Here is a 22,546-nt window from a genome sequence, read left to right as displayed (position 1 = left end):
TGTGCAAGAGAGGGAATAGTAGTGCACTGGAACTGCTCTCTTTCCCCCATGCATGAGCTAGTGACAATACCCCTTTCAGGGGAGTAAGGAGGTGGCTGATAAGCATTTACTCCCCAGTATTTACACAAGGTGGCTCATGACTGAGCCTTAATGGGCCGGTCCTGATCTTCCAACCACCTTCAAGATCAGGTCCTTACATAAACTCCGTCAGTTACTAGGTGCTACAGGACTGGATGCATTTGGAATATGTAGTCAGGATTAATTTGAGTGGGGTGCCATAAAACTTTGCAATGTATTTGTGGATTGTTAACCTGTGGTTCTGATGCATTAGTTTTACTTGCATAAATTTTGCAGACTTTTCTTTTTATTGGGGGTGGGGGCGGAACCTACCAACAAACCATGGGGTCATAAGGTTAATTTATATTCATGCTATTTTAAGTCCCACTCTTTGCTGCCCTCTTCCTATAATGTTAATGTCATAAACATACAGCTAAGGGTAGCAAAAAATCCCTCCTTTACCTGTAAGGGGTTAAGAAGATCAAATAACCTGGTTGGTACCTGACCAAAAGGACCAAAAAGGGAAGAAGATTCTTTCAAATCTGTGGGGGGAGGTTTTGTGTGTACTCTCTTTGTTGTTCTCTCTCGGACAGAGAGGGACCAGGACAGGAAAAAACATCTCCTAAAACCCTACCTGAAATAGGCATCCAAGATTACAAAAATCTGTAAGTAATAGCAAGGAAATGCATTAGCTTATCTTTTGTTTTAGCTTGTGAATTTTCCCTATGCTAAGAGGGAGGTTTATTCCTGTTTTTGTACCTTTTGAAGTTTTGCCTAGAGGGGAATCATCTGTGTTTTAAATCTTATTACCCTGTAAAATTACCTTCCATCCTGATTTTACGGAGGTGCTTCTTTTACTTTATAATAAAGTTCTGCTTTTAAGAACCTAATTTGGTTTTAATGTCCTAAAAACCCAAGGGTCTGGTCTGTGCTCACCTTGTTTACCTATTTGGTTGATATTTTATTCTCAAGCCTCTCCAGAAAAGGGGATGAAGGGGCTTGGGGGGGATATTTTGGGGCAACGGGAACTCCTAGTGGTCCTTTTCCTGAATCTTTGTCTAACTCACTTGGTAGCGGCAGCAATACCGTCCAAAGACAAGGAAGAATTTGCGCCTTGGGGAATTTTTTAACCTAAACTGGTAAAAATAAACTGAGAGTCTTTCACGTGGTTCCCCACATCTGTACCCAGAGTTCAGAGTGGGGAGGGAAACCTGACATGGTGGCAGCGCGGTGGGATCATTTTGAACCAGAAGCACAGACCTCAGGATTTTAAAAACATTTTTTCTTTTGGCTGATTGAAAACCAGGGAGGGGTGTGTTTTGTTTTTTTTTTTAAGCTGAGAGCTGCTGGAGGTTTGTTTGTTTTTTTTTTTTTTTCTTTGCCTGGAGGCAGAGGAGTTAAGTTACAGCAAGGGAATTCACAAGCTGAGGTTTTTTTGTTGTTGTTGTTTGTTTGTTTTTTCTTTCTAGTTCTCGGGTTAGGCTAGGCTAAGCGCAGGAAAGCTAGGATGACGGAAAGTGAGGTCCAAAAGAAACTAGAATTAGCCAGATTGGAAGCTGAAGAGAGACAGAAAGAACATGAAAGACAGACAGCCTTAAAGCGCTTGGAGTTGGAAGCGGAGGAGAGGAAACGGGCAAAACGCTTGGAGACGGAAATGGAGACGAAACGCTTGGAGGCAGAGGAGAAATGCTTGGATATGGAGTTAGAGCTGAAGTGCTTAAACCTGGAAAGGGCTAAACTGGGTATACCAGATAACCCTAACAATTCTTCTCCAGGTACTGCTCCCCATTCCAAAAAATTCCCCACCTACAAGGTAGGCGATGATACAGAGATCTTCTTAGAAAATTTCGAAAGGGCTTGCCTTGGGTACAGCATCTCTACAGACCAGTATATGGTGAAGCTGAGGCCGCAGCTCAGTGGACCCTTAGCAGAGGTGGCAGCTGAAATGCCTAAGGAACACATGAACAGCTATGAACTACTTCTTCTTTTTTTTTTTTAAAGGCCAGAATTAGAATGGGGCTAACACCCGAGCATGCCTGTCAGTAGGTCAGAGCCCTCAGGTGGAAACCAGATGTGGCATTTTCCCAACATGCCTACCACAGCGTCAAAAATTGGGGTGGCTGGATATCAGGAGCAAGTGTTAAATCTCTGGAAGATCTGTCTTTCCTAATGCAAATGGAGCAGTTCTTAGAGGGTGTTCCTGAGGAAGTAGATAGGTACATCCCAGATGGGAAGCCCAGAACTGTAATCGAGGCGGGAGAGAGATCAGAACCAAATCAGAAAAAAGCTAGTAGCAGTTGGAGTGGATATCAGAAGGGACAACCCCAAACAACACCTTAACACCGGGGGCAACCCAAGGCCCTACCTACATCCCAAGGAAAACCCCAAACATCTTATCATCCCACCACTGCCACTATGTCAGAACGCATTTCCTTGCTATTACTTACAATTTTTGTAATCTTGGGTGCTTATTTCAGGTAGGGTTTTAGGAGATGTTTTTTCCTGTCCTGGTCCCTCTCTGTCCGAGAGAGAACAACAAAGAGAGTACAAACAAAACCTTCCCCCACAGATTTGAAAGGATCTTCTTCCCTTTTTGGTCCTTTTGGTCAGGTGCCAACCAGGTTATTTGAGCTTCTTAACCCCTTACAGGTAAAGGAGGGATTTTATGCTACCCTTAGCTGTATGTTTGACAGCTAAGCTGAAGAGAGAGCTGACTAAGACAAGTTTAAATTGCTCCAGCTCTGATAACAAGCTGATTTAGTCTGTTAAGGAAGACAGAAATCAGTGTGGTGGTATAGTATGTTAACTTATATTAGCTAACCAAGTGAGTCCCTCAATGCTTGATACCCTGTCAGCGGGGCCCTTAGTGTATTGTGTTTTGGGTGACTCAGTTTATGGGCTGTTAATGTTTTAAGGTCAAGTATAGTATTCTAGCTCAAAATTAGGGTCCTAGGAGTCAGAAATGGATAAAGATTTTTATAAATTCTAGAGCTCTTAACCCTAGATATAGTTGATCATCACCAGTACAGGGAGCTGGTATTCTGTTTCACTTTAGCCAAAAGCCCAATAAATGTTACTAGTTCTGCTGTTCAATGTTTGGGGGGTTTTTTTTAACCTTTTTTTCCTCTCAAAGGAACAGCATCCCGACAGAACAATCGCTCATTTCTACTGGAGAAAACAGAGTGCAGGTTCTGAAAAATGTGCCTTTCAATATTGTTCTTCCGCATGCTACTCAAATGGCCATGGACAAGAGAGGCCATCTGACAACCCCTGACACCACTGTCACTGTTTCCATTGCAACAATGCCCACGCATTCAATTAAAACAGAGACACAGCCTCATGGCTTCACTGTGGGCATCCCTCCCACTGGCTACCACACCGAGCCCCCCGAACGGGTGCTGGTTTTCGACAGGAATCTCAACCCTGATCAGTTTAGTTCCAGTGCTCAGCCTCAGAACTCCCAGAGGCGCACACCGGACTCCACCTTCTCGGAGACCTTCAAAGAAGGCGTGCAAGAGGTACAGAGATCACCCACCATGTTTTGTGTGTGTGTGTGTGTGTGTGTTTGCGCAACCCAATCAGTGCATAGGTATCACGTTGCACCTCTAATAGTTATGTAAACCTGAAAGCTCAGTCCAGTGGATTAGAAATAGAAGACTTTCCCAGAAAGGTCCATAGGTATAAGTTAGTGAATTAAATCTATAAAACTCAAAATCATTATCAAAAGCAAATGGCTAGTCTTACAAATGACGGAAGCTTTGGCTAAATAGCTTGTGGAAATAATAATCTGTCAGCAGCAACTGTGAATAAATAGTGGGCCAAGTTTACAAGAGCTCTGCCTGAAGCTCCCATTTAAGCACCTAAATAAACTGGTCAGATTTTCCCAAGTGCTCAGCTTCCATTGTCCTCAATGGGAGCTGCTGGGCGCTTGTGAAAATCTGGCAAGTTTATTTAGGTGCCTGAATGGGAGCTAAGCTCATACAAAAATCTGATTTTTGTTTTTAATTTGTTTTCTTGCAGCTATTGAAATCTACAGGGTTCACCAATGCTTCCCTTTAAATTCTAAGTCCATATTAGTGATGCCCATAACTTCCAGTAGTTAGCAAGCTTCAGGAAGACTTGATTTCTAAAAAGCTGGCCCAGAGTGCTCTTGCTAGATCTCGTGCTTAATTGGCATATAAAGCATTATTTGACTGGGGCCCATAAACAGCCGACTCTATATGCTAGCCACAATCCCTAGCTATCAGATATTCAAGCCAGCTGAAGCAGGCAGCTGTTAAATCTTGATTCTGTTGCTGCTGAATTAATTATCTGTATTTTCAGGTTTTCTTTCCTGCTGAACTAAATCTGCGGATGGCCAGCATGAGTTCAGAGGACTATGTTTTTGACAACATTGCTGGGTAATACTTCAAGCTTTCTGTTGTCCTGTAGCCGCCTGATCTTATAGCCAGTTTGTTTGTGACTAATCGGTGCGGCTTGCTTATAAATTCTCTTTTGCGTTGCCTTTCTTTAGGCATGATTCTCAGAGGTGCTGAGCACACCTGCAGCTCCCATTGGTTTTTAGCTGGAGCTGAGTGCTCAACAACCTGGAAAGTCATGTCTACAATATTTAGGAAAACTATCTTTGTTGGGTTGATAATGGCACTGTGCTGCCATCTAGGAGTCTTGCACTGATTTCTAACCAACTTGGTATGGTGTGATCCATCTAGTCATTTAAGAGAATAAGAATTACTGCAGAACCCTCCTGGAGCTGGCTCCAAGTGCCTCACCCCGATAGATGCCTAGAGATGCTTGTCTGCTCTCTCCATGTTGAGAACTTGCAGCAGGCACTGGAGGTTTGCTGTGTGTGGATTTTGTGTATGGAGACCTACAATAGGGAATGGGTGATGTGGGCTGGGTTTGTTTGTTTTTAATTGGGAATGAAACATTGGTGGGAGGAAGAGGGGACCTAGCAGCCTTTGAATGACTCTTAACAGCATTTTGGTCACTGATAGAAACTCTTCTGTTACGTAAATGAACATGTTGCAGTAAGCTTGAATAGGCAGCCTCCAATCCTACATGTTGATTTTCTCTGCAAAGAGCTTTTCTAAATGTTTTCTCATGAAGAGGATTGATTATCAACGAAGACCTAGTCTTGCTTCCCCCTCCCTTCGCTGTTGAGGGTTTAGTGTCTGAACTAATAAGTCTGGAATTTCTCCAAATTAAATGTAAAACACTTTGCTAAAGAGTTTGCCAGGAAGCTATCAATGTCCTTTTTGTCTCCTAGGAATAACTTTGAATACACCTTAGAAGCTTCCAAATCACTTCGTCAGAAGCCAGGGGACAGCACAATGACATACCTAAACAAGGGTCAGTTTTATCCGATCACTCTTAAAGAAGTCAGCAGCAGTGAAGGAGTCCACCACCCAATCAGCAAAGTCAGAGTGAGTGGCAACTCTTACAGCTTCTCGGGAGAAGTATTGTGGGTATTAATTGCTTATTGGAGGTGCTGGGGTGATTGCCTTGAAGTCCCGTAGTCACACAAGTCTAGACGGAAGTCCACAGCAGCAGGCCCAGCTTTCCCCTTCTGCCATGCCAGTGAAGAGCAGAAGATGTTAAATTGGTCTCCAGGCCTATTCGGTCACTGGTGTCTCTGAGCCTGCCAAACAAGCAAGTCAGTAGTGATGATGGGTTTATGTGACATGGACACCTGGAAGGAGAGTATCCAACTCTCTTTATGTGGGCAACTTCTGACCATCTTGTTCTTTTATAGCCCTGAAGAACATTAACATGTTTGTTCCCATTCTAAAGAGGGTTTTCTACTTTGCCAGGCGTAACTTGGCTTTTCCTAAGCTTTGCATGCCAAATGCAGAAAACCTGATAGCAAGTAAAAGCTTCCAAAACAAATTTTCTCTGTGGCCTTTAAAGTTTTTCTCTCTCCCTACCCCCTTCCTCTTCATGAAGAGCGTCATCTTGGTCGTGTTTGCTGAAGACAAAACAAGAGAAGATCAAACCAGGCACTGGAAGTACTGGCACTCGAGGCAGCATACAGCCAAACAAAGATGCATTGACATTGGTAAGAAACACTCTAATTACTGGTATCAAGCTCCAAGCCTGACTTCCTTGGCAGGGTTTGACCTTCTAGTGGTACTTCATTTTTAAAGGGAACATTCAGACCAGGCTGATCACTGTCCTTACCTTTGTGGCAAAACCAAAGGGAAGTTTTTGGCCAAGATATTTTCAGAAGGGACTAGGTATTTTGGCAGCCTCAATTCTGGGGGGTGGATGGGTGTGCTAATGTTAGATGCCTTGAAAATGCCTGATTTTTCAGAAAATGCCAAGTGCTCCCCACACCATCTGAAAGACTGGCCCTCTGCAGATGTCTCAAGTTGGAGCATCCAAAAATGGAGATGCCCCCAAATCACTAGTTGCATTTAAAAATCTTGGCCAATATAGTCAAACTGCACTCTCTGGCTTTGCAAGCTTTCTAAACAGTAAGTGTGTTTTTTCAGGGGACAAACTCCCTGTTGAAATATGCTCCTTGGTCTCCTTCCTGCTGTTGCTCTTGTAGTGAGTCCTCGGTTCAGTTAAAAAGAAAACATTGCAAATTTCCACTTGCCTACAGACAAGGCTGCGACTGGCTGGCTTCCAGATTTCCTTGGTTGAAAGCTGAGTTGTGCTCCTAGCCCCTTCCTTCTGTGAATAAAGGCAGGGATTAAGCACTTGGCACTTAAAGCTGACGCGCATGCAAATCTTTATTATTGAAGGGGCTTTGAGAGCTTTTACTCTTGTCATGCAGTGTGACATTTCTCATATGTAACTATAGGGTATGGCACAGATGCATGCCATGCTTGGCGTCGTTGCCTTTCCCACTTTAGTTTTTGTTTTTAATTCTTCTTTTTTCCCAACCTTTATTAACGATCCGCCTCTGAAAGCCTTTCAGAGCCTTTAACCCTTAGGGTACTGTGGAAGAGCTGCATTTGCTATTTAGTTTGTCTGCTTTGTATGGTTTAAGATGCTTTCCTCTCCCTCCCGACAGCCGACTATAAGGAGAGCTTCAACACAATCAGTAACATTGAAGAGCTTGCATACAATGCCATATCCTTCAATTGGGACATTAATGATGAAGCAAAGGTATGTGACCCATCTTATGTTTCCTGCTCTTCCAGCATATGGGGAAAGAGATGGGGGTGTGTGACCTGATAATTAGCATGTAATGAGTTTGTTTACGGTCTTGTGTTAAGAAATAGGCTAAATCTTGCTGGCTAAGAAGGCTTGCATAGGCAACTATTAAAAGCTTTGCAGTGACTTTAAGTTTCTTAGCAGGGAAATCTTGCTGGACAAATACTGATGCATGGAAGCACCAAACTTCTTCCTAAAGAGTGCTGCAGAGGTGCTGGAGATATGATTTAGTGTAGTTGGGAACCAATATATGGTGCTATGATAGTTACCAGTAACTTTTTGGGATACTCCAACAGAGGGGCCAGTTAGGCAATTTGCCAGGATCCTAGACCACTGCACCTAAATTGCATTAAACAGAATAGATTGCAGCTGCCCTTATTTACAGATCCTAGCATGCAAGGATCAATTTTAATCTGAGTGGCCTCTAGGTGAACTCATTGAGCCACCATATGATCCTCACTCAGTGTTTTGGGCCACTTTATTAGGTGGTAGATGTACTGTGTCAGCAACTTTCACAGCTGGTGTGTTTAGTTAATTGCAGCTGTTGCTGTTCGAAGCCATACCCCAAGTAAATGTGTGGAGAAGTTGTGCATCTTCAAAGTGCTAGAAAACCTGTCTAAAGAGAGCAAAGAGGGTCCAGTTTCGATCAGATTATACCACTGTTGAGCTGATGTAGTTGCAGCCTCAAAGTGTTAGAGGGTTTTCTGTAATTTACTGACTCTTGCAGGTCAATTGTGTAATTCACCAAGGCTCATCCCTATGCTGGTGGTATAAGGCTTAGTCTCCAGTTTACAGAGTTTTCCTTCCTGTTTGAGAGCAGCTGATCGTGTCTCACACATCATGTTGGAAGCTAGTAACTGACAAAGTGAAGATGACTGGGAACGTATACAGCATCCGTCATCAGGAAGGACTCTGAAGTGCTGCATCTGGAAATAGTACTAATGGGGGAATGGCAGAACTCCTCACTGAAAAGTATTTTAGGGTTGTCTGTCTGGAGCTCTAAATGTCAGTGCTCTACAGCACATGTAGAAGACAAGGCCAGTGCCCAGCACAGTCTGTCAGTTTCAGAGATGCACTGGATGACCGTTCAAGAGGGGGGTATGAAGACCTTGGAGAAGGAAACCGTATTGACAACTTAATGAAAGTGGATTGTGGAGAGGTAGAGGCACTTAGGAGATGGGCAGTAAGAAGCTGTTCTAAGTATTTATTGCTAAATAAAGTAAATAATATCTATTCTTCACTGCCCGGCTCTGATGATTTTTATGCCTCCAACCTGAATGGTTTTGTAGCAGCATGTTTTTACTTGAACATTACTAGTGAGTCTGATACCAGATGCCAGTCTTTAAAATTCCTTAAACTTAGAACCTAGTGTCCTGGCTTTGTTCATGTCAAAAGGGATGGTTTTCCATTTTACCCTGGAATTGGGCAGCAGGGTGCCTTTCCCATGCACATGTACTGAAAGGTTTGAATGCGTTTTGAGGCATGGAAGTGCTGGACTGTTCAGGAAACTGGATAGAATAATAGCTGCCATCAGTAGATTGTACAGGATCCAAGAGTAAAGAGCTACATGTTTTCTCACTGCTGCAGATAGTATTTAATAATACTTGCATCCAAGGAACTCAGTCCTTTACAAACACGAATTAACTGAGCTTCAACAACCAGGAGAAGTCGGTAAGAACTATTTACAGATTGGAAAACTGAGACAATCTGTTTCACTGTTATGAAAAGGCTCGTTTAGTTTTTGAGACAGTTATGGCTGGCAAATGCACAAGCAGGAGAGTAGACAAGGATGTGAACTAAAGGCACAGTGTTGATCTTGGATACATAAGTGAACTTCATTACAGATCCTGTGAAATGTGCGGGTTAGGCAGGGAGAGGGGACAGTATTTCTGGGACAGTGATGTGCATCCTGGGTTTATGAAAGAGGGATTGAGACCTGAATGTCTGGAAATAACTTTGGAGGACTGGGTGGCATAGGGGAACGATTCTCTTCTAAATCACTGGTTCAAATCCAGTGCAGGGTAGTAGAAACTGAAGTCATTTCTGTCCTGTTGGTCTGTGATGTCCTGTGTGAAATAAGCAGGTGGTCTTGGCCCGTTTTTCTAGTGGATGGGTGTTCACATCAAAATTACCACTGAGATAATTGGCACCCTTACTGGCAGTCAGCCCAGGGACTGAATGTGGAGAGAGTGAAGTACCTTTTCTCTCTCCCCTCCCCCACTGCCACTCCTCCCGGTGTGGTTGAGGTGCCATGTTGGAGGAGTTGTGTGGGTAAGCTTGTGCTGCTTGTTCTGTGGATAAATGGAGAATGGCAGCTTCCAGGGGTGTCAGTTTGGCATTAAATCCACGCACAAAAATAGCTTGAGCTATAGGTTAGACAAACCCCCAAATTGGTGCTATCAGGCCTTTGAGCACGAGTCCTGACTTTTGGAAACTTACAAAAGCAAGTAAAACTGGTATTTTAATGGAAGATTTTTAGACTGAAGCAAGCAGGGAACCTGTGGGCCTGTGTGTGGTGTTAGCTAGAGTGCTAAGCACAGACATCTCTACAGTGCACCTAGGGGTGAAGCTCCCAGCCTGAGGAGCCACTCGCGCTACCGGGCTCAAGCTAGCACTCTAAAAATAGCAGTGGGGAGATTATGGCTCTAGCAGTGTCTTGGGCTAGCCACCCCAACTAAGACCCAGTGCAACATCCACGCAGCTATTTGTAATGCACTAGGCTTGAGTCTGCCTGCCCTGACTGGGAGGCTCACTCCCAGCTGCCACATACCCTAAGGTTTTACATGAGACAGAGCCACAAAGGGTTGCCTTTGTAGCAAGCACACTGGGTTTCTACATCTCCTATTTAAACCTTGTCATTTTTTTTTTCTTCTCCCTTGAGCAAATGCATTTGACAGTGAATCTTGATCAGCTTACTCATCGACAGAGCTGTAGCTCTTTCCCAACACTGTGATCTTATCGGGAGGAGACTGAGCCAATTTCAACAATTTTTATTGCATGGTTCATTTATCTCACTTTTTTTACAAAAGCTTGTGTGGTGCAGTGTATGGGGAGGGTGGGGAATGAGGCAAGAGTTGAGCTTCCCATGCTACAGGGAAGTCCTTCAAAGCAAAAGTACAATGCTTTATTTTTAATGATGACAGTGATAGTACACTGATAAAGCGCTTAACAAACTGATGTACAGTGGAGCCTTGATTATCTGGTGGGTGCATACTCAGCCCCTTCCGTTATCTGAAATGGTAGGCCCATAGCCAAAGGATTCATCCCGGGATACCGTGTGGCTTTCTTTCCCCCTCCCCCACTTATTCTGGTTTCTAGTCTTCTGTGGGAATGGCTTGGGCTGTTGCTGAATGTTAGAGATTTGCCTGATCTAGAGAAAGTTGCAAGTGGTGGTGGGTGCTGTGCATCCATACCAGCCAGGGGCATGCGCAGAATTTTAACTTTGACGCCTTTTGGGGAGGCATGTTCTATGCCGCCCACCCCAGCCCTGGCAGGCACTCGCTCTTCCCTCCCCCGTAGTACCAAGGCCAGGGGAGTTCTGTGCCCCCAATGATTACTGGGGGGGAGTTTGTGTTGCTGCTTCTCTCTCTCTCTCCTCCTCTCCCCACCCCCGTGCACGCCCCTGATACCAGTTGTCTTGCCAAGCTCAGGTCTTCGTTCATGTGTATGATGTAATTTATGGGATAGGCAACCTGAGCGCTGGACTGACGCCTATAGGTGTGTTTTTTTACAAGGGTGAAGTAAAATATCCCATGACACTGCCTCCAGCAACTGTGATAGGTTATGTACCCACAGTGCACTGTTTCTTCCCAGCACACATCCTTGAAGTGGGGTTCATGGAGTTTCTGCGGAGATGCTTTGTCAAAAGAAAAGAGAAGTCGGCCATGGAAATGTATATTTTCTCATGGAGTTTGTATGCATCATGGATTTTGTAAAATATAATGACACTGTTATGGCATGAAAAGCTTTCAGATGTCTGCATTTCAGTGTATAAAACAGAAAACACTTATTTCATGAAACTGAAGTAGCTCGAAACAGGTGTTTAAGGGACTGTGTGCATTACATTGAGTGCTGCCTGGTTCTTTGCAGTATTCTGCAGGGAGAATGCCCTGCAACTGTGCAGCTGCAACCCCAGAGCTTTGCATGTGCGTTGGCACTGTGATGCCTCAGAGACCTGATGCAGGATATAGTGATGCTCAGGCTTGCTCTGAGCAAAGACAGTGACAGTGTAGCTGACGGTGTTTGTGCACTGTCTGTGCACTCATGTATGTAAACGTATGGGAGGAGCTTGTAACTCCAAAATCAAATGGTGTAGAGAAGCAGTTCTGTGGTACTCTACTACTATCCCTGCAGCAGCTCTCCAATGCCCCCTGGAGGCTACTCTGAGACAGCACAAAGAGCCTCGAGAAAACCTCACAATGATAGTGGAGTAGGTGGGTCAGGGTATTCACTAGGCTAAGCAGCGGACTGTTAAATCCTATAAGGGGTGAGACCCTGGTGCTGCCTTCCCCTGGGGTGGTGAAGAGCTGAGGGTGCTCCAGAAGGGCAGGAGGAAGCCTGGTCTGAGGTGCAGGGGAGAATCCTTCCACAGGGGTTTCATTTTTGGAGTGGGTGGGAGGCAGAATGAAGGAAGATTGCAAGATATCATGGAAAATGCATTGGAACTGAAGGGGGGAGAGAATACTGAAATGAAGGGTGGGAAATGCTGAAGGTGGCCCTGCCAGCTTTGTATGAGCCAGTGATAGATGTGAGATCTTTGATTAAATATTTCCCCACCTGCACTTCTGAATTACTTAATTTGGAAGGTGGTGTGTGAGAGGAAGAATGTGACGTGTGGGGAAAGACTATTGTTTTATGGCTGGTGGCTTAAGCAGTGAAGCTGCTTGATGCTGCTCAGAAGTTTGGAGCCGGGGGCATGGGTGAATGGGCAGCATGCTGGTTAGGGCATCAGATGTACATGGCTGATGCCATTGATCACATGGGAAGAATGGGAAGCGTGATTCACCCGCTGGGTTAGGACTTGGCAGATCTGGGTTCAGCCCCTTGTTCTGCCCCAGACTGCATGTCCCCTTGAACAAGTCACTTACTCTCTTTGCCTGCATTCCCTATCTGTAAATAAGGACAATAGCACTTCCTTGCTCCTACCTTTCCTCTGCCTTGTCTACTTAGACCAGGGGTGGGCAAACTATGGCCTACGGGCAAGGTTCAGCCTGCCAGCCATTTTAATCTGGCCCTCAAGCTCTTGCTGGGGAGCGGGGTCTGGGGTTTGTCTCGCTCCAGCTGGGAAGAAGAGTCGGGGGCTGCTCCACACAGGGCCAGCTCTAGGATTTTTGCCGCCCCTGCTTTTTTTTTCGTGCCCCCTCCGCCCCAACTCTGCCCCTTCCTAATCCCTTCCCCAAATCCCCGGCCCCGCCTCCTCCCCCGGGCATGCTGCATTTCCCCGCCCCCCCATTGCTTCCTGCGGCTCCCTTCCTGCAAACCCCTGCCCTACCTCACCTCTGCTCCGCCTGCTCCCCTGAACACGCCGCTCCTCCGCTTCTCCCCCAGCCCTCTCAGGCGAGGGAGAGGCAACGCTTTCAGGGAAGCAGGCGGAGCGGAGGTGAGCAAGGTGGGGGGAGCACAGGAAGTAACAGGGGGGGTAGAGGAACCGCTCCCTGCCCCAACTCATCTCTGCTCCAAAACAAACAGCTGTTTCGCGCGCGATAAGCCTGGGAGGGAGGGGGGAGAAGCGGAGTGGCGGTGTCGTGCTCAGGGGAGCAGGCGGAGGTGATCTGGGGTGGCGGGGGCACATTTCTAGGAGTGGCATGGCAGGCGCCGGAATGCGACCCCAAGCAATGTGCCGCCCCCAAGCACCTGCTTGTTTTCCTGGTGCCTAGAGCTGGCCCTGGCTCCACACAGCTCTTAGAAATAGTGGTATGGCCCCGCTCTGGCGCTCCAGCCAGGGAGCAGGGTCAGGGTCTGCTCCATGTGGCTCCTGTAAGCAGCGACATGGCCCCACTCTGGCTCCTACATGTAGAGGCACCCAGGGGGCTCCGTTCTGCACACTGCCCCCTCCCCAAGCACTGCTCCCATTGGCCAGGCCTGGCCACGCCTCTGCGTAGGAGCTGGAGAAGGGCATGCTTCTGGGAGCCGCTTGAGATAAGTGCCACCACAAGCCTGCATCCCTGAGCCTCCCCTGTGCCTCAACCCCCTGCCCCAGCCCTGATTCTCCTCCCAAACTCCTTGATCTCAGACCAGAGCACCTTCCTGCACCCAAACCTCTTATTCCCAAGCACACCCCACAGCCTGCACCCCCAGCTGGAGCCTGTACTCCTTCCCACACTCTAACCCCCTGCCCTAGCCCTGATCCTCTTCCTGCCCTCAGGAGCACCCTTCTGCACCCCAAACTCCTCACCCCCTCTCGCACCGCAACCCCAACTTTGTGAGTATTCATGGCCTGCCATACAATTTCTATTCCCAGATGTGGTCCTTGGGCCAAAAAGTTTGCTTAGCCCTGACTTAGACTGTAAGCTGTTTGGGCTAGGAACTGTCTCTTACTCTATGGCTCTCTCCTCTCAGGTGAAGCCTCTAGGTACTGCTTTAATAACAATGAATATCATCACTAGTACCTTCACTCTCAAAAATATGGTCTCTATGTAAAAATCTTATGGCCTGGCCCCAGCACTCTCCATTTTTCCAGTCATAACAAGCGTCACTGTCCCACCACCTCTACTGGTGGGACAATAGATCTGCAGAACATCCTGACCCTTACATTTTGGGAGCATGGCCTGGTTTCAAGTCAGTGAGAGTTGGCTAATGCAGCCAGTCAGGCTTCCTCAAGGCTGGCTGGTTATGCAGGAATCTGAATTAGCCACCATACTTTGAAAACTGGAGTCTAAGGGCTCTGAACTGGCTCCCCTGATTTTTTTTTTTTTTTTTAAAATCCTCCATTATCCATAAGTTCTTCTGTACAAGGCTGACAATATCCAGGGATCATTTCCCGCCTGTGGAAATATGGCCACTTCTTGAGTAAAAGATAATAGCAGTTTAATAGTACTAGCCAGTAGTTTGGGGCAAGGAAGCCTGCTCAGATCAAACTGTGGGAGAGATGTAGCTAAACAGAATGGACTTACCCAGTTTGGAACTTGACAAGGGTTCAGATATTAACACTCTTCTTATAAAGATTCCATGGGATACTTCAGTGAACACAAGCGATTTTGTCTGGGGGATTTTATATCCGGTACAAATGACATCTTTAACAGTACAGTGCCCCAATGCAATTTTGTGCTGGCTAAAGAGACCCACCTTCTAAATCAACAGCATAGCGTCCTGCAGTTGCAAGGTAGATGTCCCTTAGGCCAGGTTATGTCTGAACTGCAGTTGAACACCCATGGCTGTCACATATTAGCTGACTTGGGGTTGCGGGGCTGTAAAACTGAGGTGTAGATGATTGGGCTCTGGCTGGGTCCCAAAGCTTGGGCTCCAGCCCAAGCCAAATGTCTGCACCTCAGTTTTACTGTCTCATAATCCAAGCCCCGTGAGCCAGAGTCAGCTGACCCAGCCCAACCATGGGTGTTTAATTGAATGTAGACATTTCCCTTACTTGTGTTCATTAAAGCTAGGGTATACAAGGTAGTAATATGTACAGCACTTCTGGCATTTGGTGCCAGAGACCTTTATAGTGAGTGATCCCAGAAATTGGACATAGTTTTAGTAATTTTTTCACTCTTTCCTGCCTATAGAAAGTTGCAGGGAAACCTGACTTCAGTGACATTTTAAATGACAGACTATCAGCTGTTTAATTGCTCTACTAAAGGTGGAGAAGAATTGTCCCAAACCATTTGTAGATGGTTTGGGCTGCTCTCTTGAAACAGGAGGCTGCCTAGAATGGGTGTTCTCTGTACAGTGGAACCTGCCCATGTATTGCAATAAGCAGGAGTCTGTTTCGCTGAACTTACTTTTCTGAAAAGAATGGTTCACTCACTGTGATTTGACGCAAGACTTATTTTTGTTTGGGTGGGTCTGAGATACTATTTTAATACGTTCTAGCATAATTTTTGTTTGGCATTCACTGTAGGAACAATTTTAACTTTGTGAATATTGCATGTATTTATATGGATGCCATTCTAATGAACCATCAGTCACATGCCTCATTAAAATAAGGTGTTGCCATCTTTGGTTGCATTAAGAAGGTACAGGTTTGGTTAGTTTGGGAATGAAACTGTGAAATGTGAATGGGCAGATGGCGAGTCAAATGCCTATTTGCATTTCCAATAAAAAAAAAAAGGTGTCAGGTTAAAGCAAAGGCTGTAAAACCACAAATACATGGGGCAAAAGTCAGTGCAGCAAATGAAGTGTGGAGAGGAAGTCATAGTAAACGTACATATTTCTGAGGAACGGATTTTTAAATAAATTGTCCTGGAATTCTGGAGCACAAACCCAAGTTTCACTCATTCTTAGCCACTTGCAAGCTGGAAGCAAATTTTTGACTTAGGTTCTGATGCATTAGAACAGATCCTCTGCAATACAACACAGGACTTGATGATCTAAGCTTTTGCTTTTTTTTTTTTTTTTTTTTCCCGTGGAGTTACCACCTTTTGCTGCCCAGTGGTAACAGGTACTGACAGCCTTGGGATGTTCCATTAGAGGAAGAGCTAACTGAATGTCTTGAAATATCTATTTTTGCTGTGGAAAATTGGAGGTTCCCCCCACCCCATCCATTATTGTCAAACTTGAACTAACGCACTCATTCCATGTCAAGATTTCAGCTTTGCATGTTGCTGTATTGTTCTGTCTCGTACCCTTGCTGGATGTCCTTCATGGGATTTTCTTCCTGTTTCCATTTTCACCTGTCCTGCCACTGTAGATTCTGGATAGACTGGTTCTTGGGATACACAGAGTGATGCCATAACACATGCAATAGGACTGCACATCTACCAAACAATCCGTATTTTGGGTGTTGAAGCCCACACATGCATGTGTTGCCCAATTTTTATCTCCATGTCTGCTCCCTTGGCTTCTCCTCCCTGTGATGCAAAAACCATGAAGCATGTTGGAGGTAAAGGAATGAATATTGTGACAGCATCAAAATTGGCTACATCTTGTTTGGTCTTCATGAGCACTGTCTTTTTAGAGGTGAAAATGTTCCCAGCAAGAGTTGTCAGTTTCTTTAGAGATTTTTCCCTTTGTTTTCACAATACTTACTGAAGGTGGTCTTAGAAAAACAACTTGCTTAGGGCCATCCATATTAAATTAAAAATCTCTCTGTTTTAATGCAGCTTTTCTTTGGGTGGACAATGAATGATTTGGGTGGAATCCAGGCCTAAAGCTGCTTAGTAAACTGTTCATCAAAAAAAGTTGTAATATAACCCTTTTTGCAAGACTGAGTTGACTCCATGAACAGAAGGCAAAGCTACCAGCAGCTCTCTCTATTAGAATCTCTTTTCCATGCCCAGAATACCATTTTGTGTCAGGATGCTGACAGAGTATCATGAAGCTGTAGTGATGTCAGTCTAGGCAGAACTATGTCTTTCTTCTCCTTAGTATATGAGCGCTCTCACTACACAATCACAGACATAGCAATCTTATGAGTGAACTAGTGCAGGCAGAATAATAAATTGGCCTGACTATCCCTTACCTGAATAGTCCTCAAACCCTTTTATTTAGTCTGGACAAATGTACTGGCTTTATTGGCTCCCACTTAAAAGAAGTGGTGAGGAGCTCCCACATCTTCTTTTCTGTATCCCCTTGCTGTACGCTTTTAAACTTTGGCCCAGGCAGGGGCTTGCCCTGGAGTTTGCATCCCCCAGACCATGGCAAGAAAGGTACTGTAGGCATCCTAGTTGCATTTGTGCTGATGCAGGGATAGTTTTAGTGTGACAGTCTTTCTGCAGCCCAGCAAAGAGACCATATAAATTAGTGCACTGTCTCCAGAGAAGGCAAGTGAAGGCATCCTAAGTAAGCTAAGTTAAGGCAAGCTAAGACCTGATGGGCCTCTCCTTATTCAAAGACATTTGGTGAGGCTAAGATTTGTTCCTGTGAACAGTATTTGGTCTGGAGACCAATCCAAATAGGCAGTGGTGGCTTGTTATAGACAGGATTGGCAGAATTCAAATGTTTTAAATATAATTTTGACATAATATCTAAGTTTGTTTTAAGCTTTTTTAAAAATTTCAGTTGCTGGAAATTATGGGGGTTGAACTTATTTAATGACAGTAGACAGTGAGATTCAAAAGTAAAAATTTTATAAACTGTTAAAACACAAATTGTCAAATCACATGTCAAAATACACAAAGTAAATATTCTTCAATCAATCAATCAATCATACATGTTTTTATTATTCATTTGCTAGTCCATTTGTAAGAAGCCCAATTCATAAGTCTAAATCACTGGATTTAGACTCTAGGTTCTCAACAGCGTTTTTGCTATTTTGCCCTGTACATTTTGATTTATTGATGGAAATATTTTTGGGGTGGTTTGTATGTGTATGGCAAAACCAACATTTACCAATTAAAATTCCAAGCCTAGTTATAGTGACTGTCTGCCCAAAGGATCCCAAGATGCTAGGTACAGCATATACAGTCAGCTCTCTGATGGAAAGTTGTATCTATTTAGGAGGACACAGGAATATTCCCTAACATTTTAGGACTGGAAGTCAAGAAGAATAAAGTATCTAAATGAAATCCTTAAGAAGGTGCTTGTTACAGTTTTACCTGCCTCTAGCTAATGAGCTAGAAATAGCATAAACTCGATCACATGAATTCCAGATACTCTGCATTGATGCAAGAAGACTGAATCAAACCAAAAACTAAAAGCATCTTGGGTGAGCAGAACATGTCCTGTGAGGCAGTGGCAGACAGGCCACATCGCATGGCACTGCACCGCTGAGCCCAGGGAGTGGACAGGTTGCCTGTGTGTGCTCCTGTGTGCTGGCTGGTCCAGCATATACCACCTGCTTCCCCACCCTTCGCTCAGTGCTCCCTGCTGCAGTGCTGAAGAGCAGTCCTACTAAGAGCACAATAAACCACTGTCAGTTGCTAGGGGAGAGTGTCCTGTATCATAGACGGGGGGGGGATACCTGCTTAGCCTCTGCATGCCAAGGCTCGAGGGAGGCCTACCCAAGTATTTTAAGCATCTGTGAATAGAGCCCAAAGTGGAAATTTGGTGGTGCCTTGCACACATCAAGTTCCTGGTCACAGTGTATGTGACTCCATGAATTAAATACACACTGGGCTTAAATATTCTCCAGATGTCTGTTGACTCTAAAGTAAACTTAAAAAATTGGCTGACTTATCGGAGCGAGTGTTACCTTAAGGAAATGATTCCAGTACTTATTTTTGAACTTTGGTAAGTCAGAACTGCTAAACTGAAAACTTCATACTTGCCAAGGAGCCAGTCTTCAGTGAAGACCATTCACATCTGATAAATGTGAGGATATTCTGTTGGGAAATAAGTCTGTTACATGTGCAGAGTAAGTTGGTGAGCATGCCCTCTGCATGTGGAGCTAATGAAGACTTTGGTACAGTGACCTAAAGAGAAGGTTGAATGGTGATTTGATTACAGTCTATATAAGTACCTACATGAGGAACAAATATTTGATGATGGGCTGTGCAGGAGTTTTGGGGGGGAGTGGGGGTGAGGGTAGAGATCTGGGTTGGTCTCCAGGGTGTGACTGGAGAAAAGTATTACCCAATCCAGTGGCCGGAAGCCGAAGCTAGATGCATTCGGACTGGAAAGAAGGCATATGTTTTTAACAGTGAGAGTAATTAACCATTGGAACAACTTAAGGATTGTGGTGGATTCTTTATCAATGATTTTTTTTTGTGGGTTTTTTTTCTAAAAGATACACTTCAGAAATTATTGTAGAGAAGTTCTATGGCCTGTGTTATACAGAAGGTGAGACTAGATGATCATAGTGGTCCTTTCTGGGCTTAGAATCTATGAAAGCTTAAACTTGCATGTAGCTGAGGAGATGCAAATGAGGCTGCAGAACTTTCTGTCAAAAACTAGAGGCACTTTGCCTTCAGGTATATTAGAAAAGAATTGGAGCTTTATTGAATGCTGACTATAAAAACAGTACCTAATGTGTCTTTGAATTGTTGGACCGTATCTTACTCTTCTGGGTACAAGAATAATGTAGCATGAATGGAAATTAATAGGATTTGATTTGCCTGCAGTATATCCAAAAATAAAATGAATATTGGGAGCACAGTGAATATTGGGAGCATAGGAATTGCCACACTGGATTGGGCCCTGATCCGGGAGTATAAATATCTCCCAAATCATTTTGCTTGCTTGCTTTTCGGTGACTCCTGTTTTTTGTTACTATGTATACAGTGAACATCATTTACCTTCATTTGAAAGCTCCACTATTTAGGCTTCTGACTAAATTAAATTGTGGGAATCATTTGTGTAGTGCCAAGATAAACTGAAGAGAAGGGATTTGGGCACACAGGACTTCATTAAGAAACCATTCTTCAGCTCAGTGACCGGGAAGCTTCTGCAGTGCTTTGATTGTGCTTTAATTACACTTTTTCATTTTTCCTGGTTTGTTTGAAAGGCAGGTCTTGTTAGTAAAAACTGCTGTGTGGAAAAGTTCTTGGCTGCATCTGCTGCTCTTCCTTGAGGGCACATCACAGATATTCTGACTTTAATTTATTCATTTTTTTAAAAGATTCCTGCGTTTATTAAAATTAATGATGTGTTTCTTGTAGATTTTAAGGTAGGTACAATAGGTTTCCTTGAAATATGAGATGGTCTTGTGGTTAAAGCATAGACTGAGAGTCATGAGATCTGGATTCTCTGCTCTGCTTTGCCATAGGCTTCCTCTGTGACCTTGGAGAAGTTGCTTTAATCTTGTTGCTTCACTTTTCCGCTCTGTAAAATAGGAATAATACTTAGAGACCTCAAAGGGGCATTGGGAAGCTAACTTAATTACTGTTGGTAATGTTTCTTGAGAGTCTCTGATGGAAAGGACTATAGAAGAGTAAAATAAAAGTTAACACATACATGCATCTTCCCTGATACTAAATTGTATATGCAGTATTGCCAACACTCACAATATTTCCCCCCCTCAAATTCCCAGCTCCAAGAGCTGTGTGATTGGGGGGAATTTCAGCTTTCCTTTAAAAATAAAAGTAAGTTTCTGGACCTCTTGGTGGCAGAGACAAGTTTAAAAATGTGATGCAGGTATCGCCTACCATCTCAAAACGAGAATGCAAAAATAACCCAAAATGTCTTTTTTCAGTAACAATCTCATGCTTTTTAAGCCAAACTATTTACTTTCTGGGGCCTGACCCATGGGTTTTGAACATTTGGGGCTGACGATACTGTGCATTTTAAATGCCAGCTCTTTTTAAAGCTGAATCCTGGGAGGGAAGATGAAAATGAAAATGTTTTTGAAAAGTAACAAGCAAATCTTAATATAGCCAAGAATGTGGAACTACCCTTAGAAAAATAGGTTGGACAGCTGAAGAGGAATCTTGCTGAACAGGCTAAAGATGCTGAGTGACTTTTGTGGTTACATTTTTTTCTGAAAATGTTGGGGTGGGGATGTAGCTGGGTCAGTCACTCACCCTTGTGTTTCTTTAAGAACTTTGTTCAGGACAGATTTGAATCAAGTGACTGAAAGAAATCAAGTTTCAGAGTAGCAGCCGTGCTAGTCTTTATCCACAAAAAGAACAGAAGTACTTGTGGCACCTTAGAGACTAACAAATTTATTAGAGCATAAGCTTTCGTGGGCTACAGCCCACTTCATTGGATGCACAGAATGGAAATATAGTTAGAAGATTTATATACATACAGATAAGTTGGACGTTGCCATACAAACTGTGAGAGGCTAATTAGTTGAGATGAGCTATTATCAGCAGGAGAAAAAAACTTTTGTAGTGATAATCAAGATGGCCCATTTAGACAGTTGACAAGAAGGTGTGAGGATACTTAACTTCTAATAAATTTGTTAGTCTCTAAGGTGTCACAAGTACTTCGGTTCCTGGGTTAGTGTTTTTGTTGTGTGGTGTGTGGTTGCTGGAGAATATTTGCTTCAGGTTGGGGGGCGGTCTGTAAGCGAGGACTGGTCTGTCTCCCAAGATCTGTGAAATCAAGTTTACACTTAACTGGAAAAACTGTTCCCAAGAACACAGCTGTAGACTCCATTCAGGTGGGATTTTAGAGCAATCTGTTTGGCATCAGACGACTAGCATATTGCTATGGAAAGGGTGAAACTCTCACACTGGGATTGGACACGTCATGTTGAATTAAGCTGAGTTTCTGCATATGGACCAATTTAGACTGGTTCCTGTTTTGTCCAAAAGGGGTAGAGAGAAAAGACTAGGGTTTAGGACTCTCTCTTCCTCTTCTAGAATGTAGAAGATTGAATAATGATATTTATCCTAGAAATGGATTCAGCCTTTAAAGCCAGATGTAATCAAATGAAGGCTATTTTCAAATGGAACAAAAATCCTTGCTACCTGGTAGATGAATAATTGCAAATTCACATGAAACTAATGGATTTAAATAAGGGATGTGTATATTGTATAAGTCCATCAATGTTGTACATGTCTAGCGTCTAGACAGAAATTTGTAACTTCAGACTACAGTGCTGAGGATGCTCTCCACGGTCAGTTGATTAGAATTTACATAAACATCTCTCCCCACCGCCACGCCCGGCAAATGCAAAGAAAGCTGTAAAAAGAGACCTAGAGTTTGAGAATGCCAATACCTCCCAACCAAAGGGAAATGGCACCAAGGACTAAGGAATTGATGCCTATCTAGTCTAAAGATTTCCCCCCCATGTGCTTTGGAGCTTAGAATATTAAATGATATATTTTTGAAAGTTCCAGGCTCTATTAAACCAGTCGTAATAGCTGTATCTGCACATGTGTTCTGGAGGAAAACAGTCCTTGCTTTCTCTTAAAGATTCCCCCTTCATTAAAGTGATAGACACAAGGGATGTACACAAATAAACATTCATTATGGTCAGACAAAGCTATTCATGCAACCAATAAGAGTCGGTACTAATTAAAAATAACACTTCTGCTCATAAGACAACATTATCCATTATACAAATCCAAAACCAGAGGAAACTCCTCAGTCCTCCACTCGCTCCGTTATGCAATGCAAAATGCTCTCAGGTGTTCCAATCCTTCAGTCTTTACTCAGACAAAACATCTGTTTGAAGTCAGAGCATTCTACCTGAGTACAGGCTGCATGAGCAGGCCCTAGATCTGCATTTGCATCTTATAAATAGCTCAATATTGGCTGTGTTGATATGCCCACACCATCTTGTGGGGGATCAGGTAGGAGTGGGTGGCTTAGAAGCTGGCAAACCATTCTGGTGAATTTACTGTAG

The 22,546-nt window shown here is 44.0% G+C and overlaps 1 protein-coding gene across 7 annotated transcripts in view; it reads left to right on the top strand.

The window, feature by feature from the left end:
• Positions 1 to 22,546, top strand: part of GRHL1 (grainyhead like transcription factor 1) — an 80,605-nt gene that overhangs the window by 20,562 nt on the left and 37,497 nt on the right. For all 7 annotated transcript variants that reach the window (XM_043510259.1, XM_043510258.1, XM_038397274.2 and 4 more), the window contains exons 4-8: positions 3,191 to 3,575; positions 4,381 to 4,457; positions 5,324 to 5,480; positions 6,001 to 6,112; positions 7,076 to 7,170. In XM_043510259.1, coding sequence (XP_043366194.1) covers positions 3,191 to 3,575; positions 4,381 to 4,457; positions 5,324 to 5,480; positions 6,001 to 6,112; positions 7,076 to 7,170 — 826 coding nt within the window. The remainder of the gene's footprint in view (positions 1 to 3,190; positions 3,576 to 4,380; positions 4,458 to 5,323; positions 5,481 to 6,000; positions 6,113 to 7,075; positions 7,171 to 22,546) is intronic.

Source organism: Dermochelys coriacea, chromosome 3 (assembly GCF_009764565.3).
Source record: "Dermochelys coriacea isolate rDerCor1 chromosome 3, rDerCor1.pri.v4, whole genome shotgun sequence".
Taxonomy (NCBI): domain Eukaryota; kingdom Metazoa; phylum Chordata; order Testudines; family Dermochelyidae; genus Dermochelys; species Dermochelys coriacea.
This window is presented reverse-complemented; position numbering and strand designations above follow the sequence as displayed.